At 39.7% G+C, this 20,173-nt stretch overlaps 1 protein-coding gene across 1 annotated transcript; it reads left to right on the top strand.

Moving 5' to 3' along the window:
* Positions 1–4,978: 4,978 nt before the first annotated feature.
* PP2D1 (protein phosphatase 2C like domain containing 1) lies at positions 4,979–20,161 on the top strand. Its single transcript, XM_037070747.1, has 3 exons — positions 4,979–5,001; positions 9,227–10,281; positions 19,188–20,161. The coding sequence occupies exons 1-3, from the start codon at positions 4,979–4,981 to the stop codon at positions 20,060–20,062; spliced, it is 1,953 nt and encodes a 650-aa protein (XP_036926642.1). The 3' UTR covers positions 20,063–20,161.
* Positions 20,162–20,173: the final 12 nt, after the last annotated feature.

The raw sequence follows: 20,173 nt of genomic DNA, 5'->3' as shown, positions 1-20,173 counted from the left end.
TTTAGAGGGGAAGAGAAGGAGAGAGGAAAGAAACATCAATGTATGGTTGCTTCTTGTGCATCCCCTGCAGGGAACTGGCCCCTGCCAGGAACTGGCCTGCAACCTAAGCATGTGCCCTGACTGGGAATCGAACCGCGATCATCTGGTTCACAGGCCGGTGCTCAATCCACTGAGCTACACCAGCCAGGGCTTATTATCTGCTTTTTCTCATCAAACAACAGTTATGTGACTTTTTTATAAATAAATAAGATTTTGTATAGGCTTTTTAGTATGCTATTGTATTTACAACTCGTTTAGAAAACTAATCCGTTATCTTTAAGCACAATAATCACAATGCTGCCTCATTCATTTGTTTAATAATGAATTGGCACAAAGTAACATTTTAAAGATATACATAAAACATAACAGTGATACTATGAAGAATAATGTACACATCATCTAGTGAGCATTACCTGGAAGACCTCAATTCTATTACTTTTTCTGGCCTCTCTAAGTGCCATTTTGGATTTTGGGTTATCACTACTGTGTTTTTATTTATCATTCTATCACATATATTTGCACCCTAAAAATGTATTGTTTAGTATGCAAGCTTATGTACTTCACGTGAATGGAAATTTCCCCTCGAAATGCATTGAGACTGGCAGTTCTTTCAATCGATATAGACTGACTTCCTGTTATTCTTCCACATTGTGGATGGAGTGGTTGCTTCCACGGAGGCATGATATTTCATCGCGTGAATACATCATGATTTATTTACTCCTTCTCCTTGTGAGAGTCACTGAAAGGTGACCCAAGTGACCATCAGCTCTGGTATTCACACTCTTGTGAATTTCCCTCCCTTAGAGCGTGGGTGGGACCTGTGACTTGTTCCTCACCATCAAAATACCTGAAGTTCACGTCCCCAGGGAGCGGGAGCCTGCGGGAGACCCAGGACTTGCTTGCAGAAGATGCATCACTTGCATCACTCACTCCTCCCCACACTTACAGTGTGCGGGGCGGGGGGGGGGGGGGGGGGGGGGGGGGGGGGGTTGAACNGGGGCGGGGGGGGTGATGCAGCTGCTGGAAATGAATATGCAGTGCATGCACCCGTGGTGTGAATGAAAAGGCAACCGAATAATAAGGCATTCAGATTAAAAGTGTCCCACAGCATTCCCTACCAAACGTGTGAAGATTTGTTTATTGTCTCTACACGGTATTGGCACAGGGTAGGGAACAGTGATGAGAGGTTCGCAGAAGCCAAGGAGGCAGAGATTTCTCAAAGGAAGGTAACAAAGCCAAACACTTTGAGGAGCTTATCTGGAGGACAAGAGCAAGCCAGTGAGAAGCCTTAGACAGTTGAATCAAGTCTGCTGCTCCAAGGGGAATGCGAAGAGGTGAGCGCAGTGGAGGTGGGTGGAGTCGCTGAGAGGCTGGGGCAGTAACTCAGGAAAAATAGTCTGGTGCCCTGAAACAGTGGTAGCAGTGAGGAAGGAGGCCAGTGGGTGGTTAGAGAGACATTGAAGTAGGACGTCACATGGGCCTTAATGATTAATGCGCATATCCTGAAAGGGAGGACAGGGTGGTGGTGGCGGTCCCTGTTTGAATTAGGGTTCAATTAGTAAAGCCAAACTGTAGGAACTACAGAACAAAGAATTCATTGTTGAGCCCTGGCTCGGATGGCTCAGTGGATTGAGTGCTGGCCTTCAAACCAAAGGGTTGCTGGTTCGATTCCCAGTCAGGGAATACGCCTGGGTTGCAGGCCAGGTCCCCAGTTGTGGGTGCGCACAAGAGGCAACCATGCATTGATGTTTCTCTCCCTCTCTTTCTCCCTTCCTTCCCCTCTCTCTAAAAATTAAAAAAAAAAATCATTGTTGAAATCAGACCTCTGGGGAGGGGAGTTGAGGGACCAGCGAAGCCTGCGACCAATCAGTATGAGAAGCCAAGGATGGCCCAGCCACCAAAGAAGGACCACAAAGGGGAGGTTGATGGAGAACTCTGAAGGAAGCATTTGCCTTGACGGGGTCAAAGGCAGGCATCTGCTGATGGCTCTGGGGCTGCTGTTGGTCAGTAGGGCTTGTAGGATGAGTTGAATGCACAGTAGAGGGAGCAAGGACAAGCTGGAACACACCAGGCACCTCTGCCTCTGTGGGTCATATCATTGAACTGTGACGGTATTCAGATGTAGTGCTCCCAATTCCTTTCTTGGCCAACTTTCACCTGAAACCACACAGGGAAGGGTCTCTGGGAAAATAGTTTCCAGCCTCACCCAGCTAACGGTGGGGGAAGATTCTGGAGGAAAGGTAGTTAACTCCATTTTGGACATGACCACGGAGACATTTCAAGCTGGCCACGGAGATGTTCAGTAAGCACCTGAGCTTGTCTGAATCTCTTCAATGTGCAAGCAAGCTGATTCATGACTCTAATGACTCTAGATTATACTTCTAATCTACCCTGGGGTGAGAGAGTGGAAAGTAGCTGTAGATTAAGACTCTATGGATTAAAGACTTCTGGCAAAGATGGAGGCATAGGTGGAAACACTGTGTCCCCTCCCACAACTAAATTTAAAGACAGCAAAGTTTTAGAAACAAAAACGCAGACAGCAGTGGTGTGGGGTGGGGCTGGAAAGATCATTCCGTCCGACCGACCCAGGAGCAGAAGTAGAGGCGGTTGGTGGATCCCAGGCATGGGGTGGCGAGGGGTGGACCCAGTGAGGGTGCAGGGCAGCTGGCTGACTGTGGTCACATATTCGCACGCAGATAAACCAAGTGAAGAAGCGAGCAGTGAGACAGACCACTCAGGCTAGGGCCCCAGCGACAGGAATTAGAGCCTCAAAGCACCAACTGGAAAGACTTTCTTGGGGTCCAGGGGCCGGGAGAGGCTCCCAGGCTCACAGAGAGTTCGTCGGAGAGACCCACAGGGTCCTGGAGAGCACATGGGCCCATACACCCGGGAACCAGCACCAGAGGGGCCCAATTTGCTTGTGGGAAGCAGCAGAGGGGACAGAAATCTGAGAGAGAGCAGAGCAGAGCAAAGCGTCATTTTTTCCCCTCTCTGACCCCGCCCCCACATATAGCGTCACAACCCAGCTACTGGGTCGCCCGCCCTGGTGAACACCTAAGGCTCCGCCCCTCAAACATAACAGGTGCGAACAGACCAAGCATTATGACTTAAGAACAGCTCAAAGCCCCAGAGCCTATAATTCTAAGTGACCAAGAAATAGCCAAACTTTCATATGCACAGTTCAAAACACTGGTGATTAGGATGTTCACAGCACTGGTTGATTTTAGCCACAAATTAGAGGAACAAATGAAGGCTAAACTGATTGAAATGAATGGAAATGCACAGGAAACCAATAGTGATGGAAAGGAAACTGGAACTCAAATCAAGGGAGTGGACCTGAAGGAAAAAATTACCAAACAGAAAAATATGAAGAAACAAGAATTCAAAAAAATGAGGAGAGGCTTAGGAACCTCCAGGACATCTTTAAACGTTCCAACATCCGAATTATAGGGGTACCAGAAGGGGAAGAGGAACAGCAACAAGTGGAAAACTTATTTGAACAAATAATAAAGGAGAACTTCCCCAATCTGGCAAAGGAAACAGACTTCCAGGAAATCCAGGAAGCTCAGAGAGTCCCAAAGAAGTTGGGCCCAAGGAGGAACACACCAAGGCACATCATAATTACATTAGCCAAGACTAAAATGAAGGAGAGAATCCTAGAAGCAGCAAGAGATAAGGGGACAGTCACCTACAAAGGAGTGCCCATCAGACTGTCAGCGTATTTCTCAAAAGAGACCTTACAGGCAAGAAGGGGCTGGAAAGAAGTATTCCAAGTCATGAAATCCAAAGACCTATAGCCAAGATTGCTCTATCCAGCAAAGCTTTCGTTTAGAATGGAAGGGCAGATAGAGTGCTTCTCAGATAAGATCAAGTTCAAGGAGTTCATCATCACCAAGCCCTTATTATACGAAACATTGAAAGCACTTATCTAAGAAAAAGAAGATAAAAAATATGAACAGTGAAAGGACAGCAAACTCACAGTTATTAACAACCACACCTAAAACAAAAGCAAACTAAGAGGACAGCTAGATTGGGAGCAGAACCACAGAAATGGAGATCACATGGAGGGTTAGCAACAGGGGAGTGGGAGGAGGAGAAGGGGGGGAGAAGGTACAGAGAATAAGTAGCATAGACGGTAGGTAGAAAATAGACAGGGAGGGCAGGAATACTATGGGAAATACAGAATCTAAAGAACTTGTGACACATGGACATGAACGAAAGGGGGGGAGTGGTGGGGGAGGGGTGTGCAGGGTGAAGAGGAGTGAGGGGGGAATGGGACAACTGTAATGGCATAATCAATAAAATATATTTTTAAAAAAGAATCTATGGACTTAAGATATTGGTCAGGAGTGAAGGCAAGCTCAAGAAACCAAAGGACAGTCCAGAAAAGGTCTATGACTTACAGGCTGTGACTTGGAACAGTGAGATGGATAGGACAGGCTTTACAGCACAGGTAGGAGGGGACGTCCTGGAGAGATGGCCTGAGGTGCCCCAGATATATGTCGGTGGGAAGGCTACTGCTTTGTCTATTAAGAAGTGTCTCCTGGAATCAACATTTTAAAAGTGCCGGGACTTGTAAGGAAAAAAAAAAACTTGAAAGTCATTCCACTTGTTTTATTTTTATCTTACTATGCAAGCATAAGATAATATATTTAATGAATAGTCCTTCAAAGACTAGTTTGTGAATAGAATTTGGGACCTTATTGTTTAACTCATAAAGCGAGTTTTGATTGAGGTTCCGGGTGATGCAGTGAACGTTCCATGCAGACAGGTGTGTGCCATGGAGTATGTGGAACCCCTGCCGTGGCCATCACCACCCCCCCCAGCACGTCTCTACCACTGCCGTTGCCACCCCCACCCGAGCTGGAGGAACAGTGCTGGGGAAAGGTGGCAGGCAACAGGAGGGTGGGGCAAAGGAAGGTAACAATGCCAAAGGAACATGGAAGAGAATAGTGCTTTCAGGTAAATTGTCTCCATTTCTACTGAATAATAAACGTAATCAATGAGCAATTACATTTGCAATATTCTTTTTCCTCCACCTACTTAGTAATCAAATGAAACCTTGGCTCCTTGTTAGACTCTATGCATGAAAGAAGGATATATTCCTCTGACTACCTTATACAAAACAGGGCTTCTATTCCTCCCTGTACTCCAAATCTGTTATATTTTTCATAAGAGTACTTGCCTGTCTGATATTATGTTTACATGCATCCTTTATTTATTTTCTGTTTTACATATCAGAATATGACCTTCTTCTCAGTCTGTGACCATTTTGTTCACTGCTATATCTCCAGAAAATCAAACAGTACCTGGCCTATTGCAGACAATTAAGTATTTGCTGAATGAATGAATGAATGAATATAAACATTATATTCTAAGAATGGCTCCCTGAGAGAGAGACCTGTATTATGGCTATCTATTAGAAAAGATCAAGTCAAGGTCAAAAAATAGTATTCAGGTGTATTATGTATTTTTCCAACAGTTCATCATGCCTCAGAAAAACTGTATCCTTTACCTGCATGTTACCAAATAATAGCAGTTGAAATATTTAATATACATTTTGATCAGAAGAGCTTAAAAACTTTGCCAGTATTGATTCTCTTCCCTTACTTCTCTATTTACTTGTCTGTTTCTGTTGCTGAGTCTTCTCGCTCCTGCTGCTGTCTAACTGGCATTTCCCTTGGATTTGCTTTGGACTCCTTCCTGACTTCTCTCATTTGTGAGTTTTTCTAGGTCAGCTTCTCAGGTCTCATAATGCCTTTCCACCTAGATGAAGGGGTAGGCCCCTGGTCGGACACTGTAATGGGACTGTGTCCTGGGTTCCATCGGACCTGTGTAACCCTTTGTATGAGGATAGGGATGGCACTGCAAATTCTTCCCCTGTAACTTTGAGGACAGGACACAAACCTGATCTGTCTATGCATCTTGCGTTGCACACAGTCGTTGACCTACTGCAGGGATTAAAGAAGTTAACGGATGCCAATCAAATTTGTTGATGAGATTGAAGTATTTAAGAGTGACATAATTTGGGGATTGGCTTTAAAATTTTCCATTAAAAAATAAATAGAATAGGCCCTGACTGGTGTAGCTCAGTGTATTGAGCACAGGCTGCAAACCAAAGGGTTGCCAGTTCGATTTGCACTCAGGGCACGTGCCTGGGTTGCAGGCCAGGTCCCCAGTACGGGGCGCTCGAGAGGCAACCACACACTGATATGTCTCTCCCTCTCTTTCTCCTTCTCTTCCCTTCTCTCTAATTAAAAATAAAAAGTTATAAAAAATAAATAATAGAATAAAATAGAGTGGCTGAGGACACAGATGAAATAAGAGAAAAAATACTGATAATGGTTAAAACTGGTGATGAGTATATGGAGGCTCATTATATTCTTCTCTCAATTTTTATGTAACTTTAAATTTTTTCCATAAAAAATGAAACAAAAATTTGTTGATTAGATCCAGGGAGGCTTGCTAATATGCTAATAGTTCTAGAAGCATTTATACAGTAAAAAGTTGCAAATAAGATTCTAAATAGGTATGAGTAGCTATATCTAATATAGTTGTGACTTCAGAGAATTAAATATAAATTAGAAAAGCAGCAAAAGCACTTCAAACTTATCATAGTTTTGCTTGTCTCTTTAATTTTTAATTATATTGCCATGTGTAAACTATATATAAAGTTTGCTAAAGTCTACTTGCCTATCACATAGTCCACCATTTCATCTATCATTTATCACAGAAGTCTTTCCTAGAGATGAGATTTTCACATAGTTTATAGGGTGAAAATTCTATTGCCAAGAATCTTTTTTTTTAATTTTTAAAAATATTTTATTTATTTATCTTTAGAGGGGAAGGGAAGGAGAGAGGAGAGAAATATCAATGTATGGTTGCTTCTCGTGAGTCCCCTGCTGGGAACTGGCCTGCAACCCAGGCATGTGCCCTGACTGGGAATTGAACCACGTCCCTCTGGTTCACAGGCCCGCGCTCAATCCACTGAGCTACACCAGCCAGGGCTGTGGCTAAAAATCTTAAAGATGTTTGCTTATTTTCTATAGCCACTATTTTATTTATGCATTCACTTTTAATTTATTGACATTTCTCAAAATTGTGCATTTCGTCTTTCCAGTTTATTACTTATTAAACCAAATAACATAACTGTAAGTAGGCAATGATATCTACTCGTACATTTTATCACAACGTGTTAATACATGCACATTACTTAATTTTGAAATGCTCAGGTTAAGCTTCTGCTTTGAAAAATTCTCTCATTGATTTACTGCTATTTTCTTCAACTAGTTTTATGAAGAATACATTTCTCCCTAAGCACTGAAATTTCATGTCTGTAAGTAGTGTGTTTGCATGTGTTATGGTTCTCAGTGCCCTGTTCACTTGGCGGAGGAGGGGCAGCCATTTTTTCGGAGTGTCCCCTATCGCTAATTGCTTCACCGTGCATCTCTTTTGATGCTAAAACCAGTCCTGTTTGCTTTACAGATAAAAAAGCAGATGCTCTAGGAAATTGACTTTTTCTTAAATTTAAAAGCTTTTATTTATTTATTTTTAGAGAAGGAGGGAGGAAGAAAGAGACGGAGAGAAACAGCAATGTGTGGCTGCCTCTTGTGGGCCCCCCACTGGGGACCAGGCCCACAACCCAGGCACGTGCCCTGACCAGGAATCGGACCAGCGACCCTTTGGTTCCCAGGCTGGTGCTCAATCCACTGAGCTATGGGCAGAAATTGACTATTTTGACTAAGGTTGTGTAGTTAGTAAGTTAAGTCAGTTTAAAGAAATCCAAAGTCTACATTGTTCACAGTTCTCAAACTTTCAATGCTTGAACTTTCAATATGAGGTCATGATATAGTATTGAATGAAAATGGCAGATTCCAGGATGGTATGCAAAATATGATCCCACTTACAATTCAGAAAAGATGACATACGTATATTATATATTACAACACATATCAATACATTTGTTAATGTACCACTATAATTTATAACATTATATATCACTATATTATTATATTTAAAATTATCATATAGTAATATCTATTATAAATATATACTACATATTTGGAAGGAGAGCAAGCTGTTAATTACTACTTGCACTGAGATTTGGGAGTTGAGAATGGGATGGAAAGACAAATAGAACATTCTTTTGTTTCTACTTTGTATCCTTCTACATTGAACTTAAAAAATACTTTTTTCATTATATATTACTATATAAAAATATTATTTTGTCATTATTATTGAGCACACACAATGGGCTTATTTCTTATCTAAACCATCAACATTCTTGAATACCTATTATGATGCTTAGGATGTTTTAAGTCCCTGTGTTCTCCAGACACTCTTATTTCTTTAGGCCCTACCCTTTATTACATCTAATGCATTAAATGTACTCATACCAAGCAAAATTTATGTGAGTTGAATTCAAGTTATCTAGTTTTCAAAATGCCACACCTCATAGTACTTGAAGCCACTGACTTTGATGTTTCAGATTTTTGAAATATTTTATAACCAAAGCATTTTTCTTAGGTCTCTCATATTTCCATTGGTCCTTGCAAAGATCCCATGCCTTAGGAGTTGTGCATAAAATAAATAAAAATGTCTCCTGCTGAATGTTGCTCTAGATGCTTCTGATGGGGAGGGTGTCAGCTCTCCAGAAATCTATCATCCAACTCCACATCTTTTCTTCCCTTTCCACAGTCCATACCTCTTTTCCATCGCAGATCTAAAAAATTCTGTTCTTACACGCAATTTGGTTTTAGTGTCTCCCATTTTCTTATGAACCCTTTAATTAGGACAAGAGCATTTTAAGCAAGGCAAAAGAGAGTACAAAGGCAAATTATACTCATATTTTGAAATTAAATCCCTAGGTATCAAGCATGTACGTCCATATACCTGGGGTTAAACACTGGGCTGATTTCCCTGAGTGTTTGTTCTTCGGTGGCTGACTCTCTGGAAATTTTGACTCTATTTCGTTCTGTCATACACAGGTCCATCACCAATTTATTCAGTATTTGCTATGTGAATACTGATTTGGGGGGTTCACAGAAAGATGCATCAGAATATTCAATTCTAGGCCTATATAAAATGGTGAGGAACCAAAGCAAATCGCATAGATAAAGGTCTGCTTGAAGATATTTTCAGCGAGTCATCCCTGGAATGTAACTCAAATTTTTAATCTTGTTTGCAGAGTGTTTTGGAAATCAAGGGAATGGGATGATAAAACATCAACATTTGATTCAGATGAGGAAATCCTACCTTTACCAAAAAAGTATATTAAAAAGAAGGAGACACCATCAAGCGACTGTGAAGACCATGACAAGCAGATCTTTGATCAAGCAATCACATGTCCCTGTTCCATATGCAAGCGCAAAATTAGCCTACCTGGCCTTTTCCTCCATAAAAAACAACACGCAGCTCTGGCCACGCTGGGTCTCACACAGAGGGGTGAAAGTAAGCCAGCACCTTCAGTGATTGCTGTTCAGAGACAGCTAACGATTACTAAACTACTGTCATCTTTTACATTTAGTGAAAAAGTTCTACAGAACATTAATAATGCTGTTGAACTACTTTGGAAGAAGCAAATACCAGCAAAGTATAACATTCATAACATTCACAACAGTTTCATACATCCACAAAAGATCTGCCATCTGTTAATTAAAGGCGTAGCCATTTGCGATGACAGGAACTCTACATGGAGAGTTGATATGAACAACAAATTCACGGTAGTAAATAATTTTGGCAATAAACCCAATGTGTGTTTTTTCGGGTTGTTTGACGGGCATCACGGTCCCTCAGCAGCAGACTTCACGTCTACGGAACTCCCAGTTTTGCTTCTCCATCAACTTTCCAGATTTGATCCTTCCTACCAAATGACCACTGAAGAGCAAAAACTAATCAGGTCCTTTCACACAGTGTTTAGGGAAGAATACAGAGCTATAGAAAACCTCTTCTCCATGAAGAAACAAACAAAAGAGTTGAGGCGCGAGCAGGAGAACATACACAAAGCCTTTGCGAAAGCATTTTGGAGAATGGATAGGCTTTTACGTCTTGGAAGGAAAGAAGTCTCCAGGGTTCAGTGGAGTGGGTGTTCTGCAGTTGCCTGTATACTGGAATGCAAAATTAAGAGCCCCTATGCCAAGAGGAATCAGAGGGGAATTGCTGGTCATGATGGCTGGCCAAAGAGGTTTCCTTCCCAGAGGATGCCACAAATAATTTCTGGAGAACTACATGTTGCAAACACTGGTATGTACATTGAATAATGGCCGGGTTACAACCTTAACATTTTTTATTCCTGGCAGTTGAAGGCTCTTATGCTTCCAGAATTATGTTGCGACTTCTTAATGCCTAGAAATTGCATTGAGCAATTTAAGAAAGGACCAATATCTGGTTTAAATGCAGATTGCAGGCACAATTAATTGCAGTTATTTATCAAGGAGGCACATATATGAATTAATGTATTCAAAACATTAAATTACCTAAGTGGATAGCAATACAGCTGTTGATAAAGTCAAAGCAAATATAGTTGTTTAGATCTGAATGAAACAAAAAACATTTCTCACAATTCTCTTTTTCAAGAGAATGGGAAGTTCTTCGAATACTGTAGGTGTAATTGTTCATTTGGTCCATCGGTAGTTATTCTGATAATTAATACACTTCCAATAGGCCACGCTTGTGCTCACTGGCCAAGTAGCATCAGTTTCTCCTTACAGAAAACAATAGTTTGTGCCTCAATTTTATGGGTATGTATTCTCTAATATTTACTGTACTCTTTTAATTTTTTTCAATTTTTAGTCATAGCAAAAGATTTTATTTAATTTTTAGAGAGAGAGGAAGGGAGGGAGAAAGTGAGGGAGAGTAACGATGATGTGTGAGAGATACATAGATTGGTTGCCTTTCACGTGCCCCCACCCAGGGACCTGGCCCACAACCCAGGCATGTGGCCTGCCTGGGAATGGAACCTCTCTGTTCGCAGGCCGGCACTCAACCCACTGAGCCACACCAACCAGGGCTTCATATGAATTTTAAGATCAGCTTGTCAGTTTCTCAAAAATATCTAGGATATTTTGGTTTCTACCAAAAAAGGCATTATGTTGATTCTGCAGACCAATACAAGTATTGTCATCTTAACAAAATATACAGGGTCAGGTACAAATAATGTCCCTTTCATATTACAAAATTATGAGCATGTAATTCTGTGACATAAAATATCACACTCAAGTACACCATATGACATTTTAGGTGAAATTTTCAAATTGGAACTATAAATTATTACACTCATATTATTACTCTACCAACCACACATAAGCAGGTATTACTTCTGCTGGACCCTGTGTGTTGCATGTAATATGTATTCTTGTTGTTTAAGCATTTAAAGTAAATTTAAATAAGGCAAACTGACATATTTACCCACGTGGTTACCATTCCTGGTGCTCTTTATTTCTTTTTATAGATGTATGTTTGGTATTATTTTCCTTCTGCTTCAAAAACATCTTTCAATAGTTTTTGTAATACAGTATGTGTCTTCTGGTGATGAATCTTAAGACTCTATTAACACTATTTTTTTTCAAAGATGTGCATTTATTTGGTATAGAATTCTCGATCGTCAGATTCTTCCTTCCTCCTTTCCTTCCTTCCTCCCTTTTCTCTTTCTTGCTGTGAAGGTATTTTTATTTTCCATTTCTATGAGTTTTTAATCCCTTCATCTTTTTCACACAGTTCCCCAGCCCTCCACCCCACTCACAGTTGTCAGTCTCATCTCTCTATTGTTGAGTCTGTTCCCATTTTGTTAATTTTGCTCATTAGATTCCACATATAAGTGAAATCATGTTACTTGCCTCTCTCCAACTAGCTTATTTCACTTAGCATAAAACTCTCCGTCTCTCATTCCTACTGACACAAAAGGTAAAATTTCCTTTTTTTTTTTAACAGCTGAGTGGTGTTCCATTGTGTGAATGTGCCACAGCTGTTTTGTCCACTCATCTACTGATGGACACTTTAGGCTATGGACCAATAGCCTAAATTCTGGCTATTGTAAATAGCGCCGCCAATGACATAGTGGTGCCTATATTCTTTTGAATTTCTTCGGGTATATTCCCAGAAGTGGAATCACTGATCTACGTTGCATTGTTCATGATGAGGAATCTGTTGTCTAGTATCACTGTCCCTCTCTGCCCATAATATGGTTACCCTCTTTGGATGGTTTAGACGTTGTATCATTGGGTTTAAGCAAAACTGGTCGTGCTGTACCTCAAATTCCATCCCGCCCCTCAGTTTTCTCTTATCCTTAAGGAATTTCAATGATATACTTTAGGCCAATTGAAATTATCTAACATCTCCACAATGCTCTTTTCATTTTTAAAAACTTTTTGGCTCTATGCTTTGTTTTCAAATTTTTATTGCCATCTTCAAAATCACTCTTTTCTTCTGCAATGGCTAATTTTCCATTAATCACATCCACTGTACTTTTCATTGTTAACATTGTAGTTTTCATCTTTAGAAGTTTCATTTTTAAAAAATTATCTTCCATGTTTGTACTTTTTAAGCACAGGGCATGCTGTTATAACTTTTAATGTTCCTGCCTACTGATTCCAACATTGATGTTGTTTCTGAGTTACTTTCAGTTGTTTGCTTTTTCATTTTATTGTGGGCAGCATTTTCTTGCTTACTTGGTGTAAGTAAGCCTGGTGTTCTCATTTCCTAGGCCTGCCATACAAATTAACACAAACTTGGCTGCTCTCAACAAGAAAAACCCATTCTCTCCAAGTTCTGGAGGCCAGAAACCTAAAATTAAAGTGTTGGCAAGGCCATGCTTCCCCTGAAGCCACTCCGGGAAAATGCCTTCTTGCAGCTTCTAGTGGCTCTGGGCACTGTTTGGCCCGAGGCTGCAAAGCTCCAATCTCTGCCTCCATCCTCTCACGGCTTTCCACTCTCCTGCATTTCTCTTCTGTCTAATAAGGATTCTGTTGGATGATCTCAAGATTCAGTTACACTTGCAAACCCCACCCCCCACCCCCTGATAAGATCATTTTCAGAGGCTCTAGGGGTTGTTAGCATGGGGGTGTATTTTTTTTTGGACATTATTTTAAGCTTTGTTTTGGGATGAAGTTATTTCCCCAATCAGTTTGTCCTCTTAGATTGTATACCTTTTATGATTTGTTAGGGGTGTCCAGGTAATGCTCAATTTTGGGCTAAATATTTTCCTCTATTGAGGCGAGACCTTCCTAAGTTCACTACCTAGTGACCCACAAATTTATATTTTTCCAGTATGAATGGTGAGAACAGACATTGTTCCCAAACCCAGGTGAGCCCTGGGTGATACTCTTTCTAATCCTTTTACAATAGCTGTTTGCTTTTTCTTTTTGTGAGGGTTCAGGGGAGTTTCCTCACACACACCTTGGCTGACATCCTACTGAACACTGGGGGATTCTCAGCTTCTCTCTGTGGTACACAGTCCTAGGCCAACTCCAGCCCCCTTGCTGTCCTCAGACTCAGTTCAGTCACCTCAACACAGATGAAAGGTAATTCCAGTAACTGGCCAGCAGCAGAAATTACCTCAAGTTTTTATTTTGGGGACTCACCAGAGGCCTATGTTATCCTGAGTATGCATTTGCTGCCTGTTAACACAATCAACTTGAGGTTTTCCAGACAACAAATACAGAAAAACCTCAAAAATGTGAGTTTGGCTCCAAATCACTGCAATGAAGCAAGTCATAATATTTTTGCTGGGGGAAGGTTTTGGTGAAAAATGCAGAGTACATGAAGCACCATGAAGAGCAACAGAAGAAGGTATGCCTGTATGTGAAGGTTGGTGGTTCGTAATGGTAGTTCCCTTTCACTGTTCAGCTTCAGCTTATTATTATTATTGGTTTTTGGTTATTTGGGTGGTGGTATGGGGCATGTTTTAGTTCATTGTTTTCAGTGAGGGGATGATCCTTTAAGGTCCAAGCTGTGTTGGGAAGAACCGTTAGTTTTCCCCACCTTGGACAGGCCCTATTTTGCCTCTTGTTCTACAACCTTGTGAAAATTAAAAGCTCATTCATTCATTCAATCTTTTGACCTGAGAACTCTTTCTTAATAGCTCATCCATGCATCTCACCTAAAAGTATATGCAAACCATCCAGGGCATTTCTGGTCCTCAGTGGAAAGTCAGTTGGAGACCCAGACTGCCACATTACTGCTCCTTTGTAGTGCTTTAGCGTATCTGCTATCCCAATATTTATTGTCTAGACTGTTTGTTGTTAACACTTTCTTCTAATGAGGCCCCCCAAACTGCTTTTGTTCCCTAGCGTCTAGTTTCTGTCCCCATGAACCCACTCGAGATCCAAAGAGGAAGCAGAGCTTTACCCACTTTTCTACTATTCCCAATTCCTTAATTTTGGCCAGCTCAAGTCCCCTTCCTTCTCTTCTTCCCCAGGTTACCAAGAGATTCCTTTCTCTAATCCTCACAACCTTTGAGGTAAGGATAACCATGTTTTAATAAAGGAGATGACTGAGGATCACCAAAGTACTAAATAAGGTTGCATCATTAAATAATGAACAGTGAGTTGACGTCCTTTAGACTAATCCTGTTACATCAAATAAACATCACCAGCTGTCGTTTCTAGGGTTTATCTTCCTTCTGCTGCCTTCACCTTCATTCACGATTGATGCTGTATTTGCAGATCTCATTTAATTTTTTGTCATTTTCTTATCAAGATTTATTTTGCGCACTCATGGTAGTCTACTAAGTTGCTATTAAAACCACTTCCAGCCCTACCCTTTCCCCTTAACACCTAATTCAACTCCAGAATCACCTTATTTTATGCAGGAAAGAAACTGTATTCTTAACACTGGCCTTTTACACACTTTACCATCCCTTTCATTGGTGGTTGGTCGTGGACTCACACACCTGATTCTGAGAAGACATTCAACAGATATTTGACAGCTGGTTGACTGGTGCATGAAGCACCATTAGGCTCCAGATGTACGATCATGAAATACATCTTCCATGATGAACAAACGTTTTAGACATCCAGTGAAAACTAGCTCCACGTCAGCGAGGCTCCTGGGTGTTCAGTAGGAAGCCTGGTGTCCATGTACACAAACTCAGCCTCTTTTTGCCAAAACTACAGTCCTGAAGAAACTGGATAGGTTGTTTCCTTAATGTTTTATTTACATGTATTTCTGTTATGCTTCCATTTTAGATATATTTCATGTGCATTTAAATTTCCTTAATATTACTTTAAATTGCTTTTTCTTTCCTGAATAACTTTCTCATTTCTCAGTTACTTTTCCCTATTCCCTTAACCTATAATTCTACTTCATAATTTTTTTATATAAATGGGTCTGATAGAAAATACAGTTGTCTCAATCTTCTTTGAATAGGCTCTTTGCCTGCTTTCCCCTTCAGGGAAACTTTATCAAGTGTCTACTTATTAAAGTACCTTCTTAAATCCTCACAATAACCTTGACAAAAAAACTGCAGGTGGAAAATCAGTTATTCAGGTACATGAAAGTGACTTAGTCAAGGTCACAAGGATGCAAAATTGGGACTCAAGTTCAAACGTGTCAGGCTCCCAAGCCTGTCTTTCCCCCACGCTTTTTTCTAAACAAGCCATCTTTTTTACTCCAGGGCACTCACACATCCTACCTAGGTATGTTTCCCTTTCTTACTACTACATAAAACTTTTCTTCTTTTTTCTAGTTCTTTCTTAAACTGCCATGTTATCAAGTAGCTTTACCTGGAAAAAAAATCTTGATCTTGTCCATTCAGATGCAGAATTCCCCTTGGTATTTCAAGGTCACTCTGAGCTCACAGGAATATTCTTTTCACAAGTTGGAAATAACGCAGCAATTACGGGAGGCAGTTACATCATTACCCTCTACATAAGGAACACTTTGCTGGACTATATATGACATCTTAAAAAGGCTTAAGTACCATCTCAGAGCAGTTTTTCTTAATGCTTTCATCATTCATGTCCCTAACATGTTACTCTTTCAGTAGCCATCTCATTTTTGTTCTGGTATCATTTTCTTAAGAGCACACTTTCTCCAGCTACTGATAACTTTATGTCTAGGAATTTGAATTATTTATGCTTAGATTCGTTAAAATCTTTGTGTGGGGATCATCACAGTTCATCGCTAATTCTCGTATTCTCTGAACAGATGTTACAGGGACCCAACTTTAAAGCCCATCTGTCCTCCCTTTTAGTCATGACTTGCTCTTCTCTCTTCCTTCAGTTTTGCAGACACAAGGACATATAGTGCTGTTTTAAAATCTTCCTCATTTTCCATCTTCCTTGGGGCTTTTTGTTCATTAGTTTACCCTAACTTTTTGCTTAATAGTCAGCCCCATTCAAGCACCCCATTTGCAGCGACAGATGTGCAACCCTAGGTGGTCCAGGAAATAAAATGATTTGACTTCAGCACGTCCAATTTTTCTTACCTGTTCCATTAACACTCTTCCAGGCCCTCAATTTTACTTATCCCTTTACTTCCTGGGCTATGCACGAATAGTTGAGAAGTACCAGGCACCTGTCCTTCACTTTAACCTTCTCTTCATGTACCATTCACACAGGTAAGAAGAGTGTGAGTTATTTGGAAAGCACTATCTCCCTTTTTATCAGGATGAATGATTTGTCAAAGAAATTAAATAACTCACCTAAAGTCAGACAGCGTGAGTCAATGGCAGAACAAAAACTGCAACACAATGATTTAGTGTCCCTTCTTCTAGAAAATAGTAACAAGAGGACAATCAAGCCCTGGCTGGTGTAGCTCAGTGGATTGAGAGCGGGCCTGAGAACCAGACAATCACAGTTCGATTCCCAGTCAGGGTACAGGACTGGGTTGCAGGTCAGTTCCCAGCAGGGGACTCACGAGAGGCAACCATACATTGATATTTCTCTCCGTCTCTCCTTCCCTCTCCCTCTAAAGATAAATAAATAAAATCTTTTAAAAAAAAGAGGAAAATCAGCCAAAATGGCAATTCCTACTCTCCAGGCAGCAATTAAAAAAAAAAAAAGGCAAACAGTGCATATGCTACATGTATCAAGCTCTCTGCAGAGGCAGCTAAAATCAAAATACCAGTTTGCTACCCTTCCAATGCTAAATACATAATTGTATCAAATTCTCTTCAGAGTGGAAAAATAAAGCTTTTTCTTTTTGCTGAATGGGCTTTGAACTGTGACATAAGTAAACATTTAGGAACTCAGAGGATCTGACTATTCTGGGCCAAAATTTGTCTCATTTTTCAGAGCTATGGTTGCACTACTTTCCTGTGTATATACACATAGAGAAATTTAAATTTAACTTAAATGAGGTACTATGCCTTCCTTATAGAACAATTCATTTTACAGAGTTGGCATGTACAATTCAGTTTACAAAGTTGCCATTTTCTGTTGCTGGTACAGCAATAATTCACAACTAGCTAGAGTTAAGAATTATTAAAAAGACAATTTTATTTATTTAGAGGGGAAGGAAGGAACAAAGAAAGGGAGAGAAACACTCCCTACTGGGGACCTGGCCCACCCTGGGAATTAAACTGGCAACACTTTTCTTCAGAGGCCAGCGCTCAAATTCCCTGAGCCACACTAGCCAGGCCTGACAAATTAATTACTTTACTTATTTACCCTTTGCAGAGTCTTAAGTACAATAATCAGCAGAAAAGAAATGTGAATACAAATTGATAAACCCCACTACAAAGAAGAGGTCATGTAATTTTTAGGATTATCATTTATACAGTTTGTAGATCTAAAACATTTTCCACATACATCTTAAACTTCTGGTCCAATTAATTAACTCAAATACCTTAACAATTCCCATTATGTAAAAGAACCAATAGGCTCAGTCTATGCCTGATACCAATCCCTCACTAACCTATGCTTTCTGTCCCATCACACTAGACTGTAGACCTCCATCTTCTGAAATTTAAATTCCTTCACCTTAAAACCCAGGGGTTTAGCCCTGGCTGGTGTAGCTCAGTGGATTGAGTGCCAGCCGGCAAACCAAAGGGTTGCTGGTTAATTCCCAGTCAGGGCACATGCCTGGGCTGCAGGCCAAGTCCCCAGTGCGGGGCATGTCAGAGGCAATCACATGTTGATGTTTCTCTCCCACTCTAAAAATTAAAAAAAAAAATCTGTAAAAAAATTTTAAATTTAGACATGAGCCTCTGCAACAACAAACTTCTGATTTGGGGTATAGCACCATGTTTGAACCAGAATAGTCTATAATTCTCATTATTCCAGGAAAAGTCATTCTCAAAGGTATTATAATATCCAACCATCATTAACCCCACCTCAGAGTAATTTAAATACTTTTATAAATGATTCTGTATCAAGTATGGACTATGCTTGAATATACAATTATGTTTCAAAAACTTGCGAAAAATTAATTTTCCTAACAAACCACCCTTTTTATAAACCAAAGAAAGTACTGGTAAAACCATCCCTCCATCTGTTCAGTGCACTGTTTATTTTCTTAAGATTTCAATGAAGCACACATAACAGGTTCATCTGAAACATTAACTATAATCGACTTTTATATTTCAGTTTTCAATCAAAAGGTTTAATTTCATGTTGGCTAACTATTAACCATTTAATACATTAATAATACATAGTTTTTTCTTCACAGGGGTGACTTGATTTCTTTTTAGCCATACACACCAGGAACCTTACAAGACTGACATTAACAGTGGTATTTTAATTTTTCATCACCCATACATATGTTCGGTTTTTAATTTTTACCAGTTATAAAATCAGCAAATTTCACTTTTTTAAAAAAAAATCAAGGTTTATGATTTTAAATGAAAAGGTATTTATTTAAACATTTAAAAATGTCTGCTCTATGGAATATATGTTGGTTATTAAAAAGTTAAACTCTTGGCTCTACAAAATAAGTAACATTTGGAAGTGGTTTCATAAACAAAATTGACTTTTCAGTATCTATAATTTTAGTTATTTTAATATTAAATGCAGTATTTTAAACACTAAATTGCTTTAAAAGAAGAAATAAACTGGCTTCCCAGTCTGAATTACTATCTATCACCCAATTAATGATATCAATATTACACATACTGGTTTATGCAATGAAACAGAATTAATAAAGTTAACAGCATACTTTGATACAATTGGTTATTAAATCTGTAGGATCAATTTTTTCTAATCATCTTTTAGGTAATGTGCAAGCAGTCTTATGCAGAAATGGGCAAGGGTTTTGCCTAACCAAAGAACACACTATGCGAAACACAGACGAAAAAAGAAGAGTACTTCAGAATGGAGCAATAATTAGTTCCAATGAACCATATGGGCTCCTAGAAGGGCAAATAAAAACTACAAGAGGACTTGGATTTCATGGAAATCCCAAACTGAAAAAGTTCATGATTCCAGCACCTCAAACTATTTCTGTCCCTATAGATAATTTATGTCAATTCCTTATTTTAGCCACTAATAGACTCTGGGAAGTTCTGGATAACAAGGAAGTCACTGCACTGGCAATAACAACGTTTCAAGTGTATAAAGAAACACACCATTCCATCATCCAAAACAAATCTTCACCATCCAAAGTTCCTCTGTTTTCCCCAATCAATGAACCAAGCATTTCTAAATCAGACAGTAATATCCATGTATTGTTTCAACGTAAATCTGAAGAATATGTGTCAAGTAAAAATTCCGAAGAATATATGTCTGATTCAAAATATTCTCAATTTTTCACTCGTGATTCTAGAAATGCACAAATTCTACCAGAAATGACTAATCGTGATCCTTGCAGTGGGGAAGAAACTGACAGACATGTACATGGTGTGCCAAAAGATTCAAGTAAAAAAGAAAAAATAAGCACTGATAGTTTCTATGAAGATGCAGCTGAGTATATCAGCCATGAACTTGTAAATGCTGCTTTAGTGGCTGGCTCCAGAGACAACATTACAGTTATGGTCATACTTCTCAGTGGAAGTGAGTATCAGTTTCTGAAGATAAAAGATAAAAGTTCTGATTATCCAGAATACAAAAATATAAAGACAATTTCTTCAATGAACCAGATATTAGGATAATAATACGTCAATACCACACAAATCATTTTTAAGAACGTGGTTACGAAAATATAAAAGAAGATTTTAAGTTACACAACACCATTTATATATGTTCACTGTTCCATGCCAAAA

Source organism: Sturnira hondurensis, unplaced genomic scaffold (assembly GCF_014824575.4).
Source record: "Sturnira hondurensis isolate 20B ecotype Veracruz unplaced genomic scaffold, ASM1482457v3 Scaffold0019006, whole genome shotgun sequence".
In the NCBI taxonomy this organism is placed as follows: Eukaryota; Metazoa; Chordata; class Mammalia; order Chiroptera; family Phyllostomidae; genus Sturnira; species Sturnira hondurensis.
Note: the sequence above shows the minus strand (reverse complement) of the source record. Positions and strands in the feature narration are given on the sequence as shown.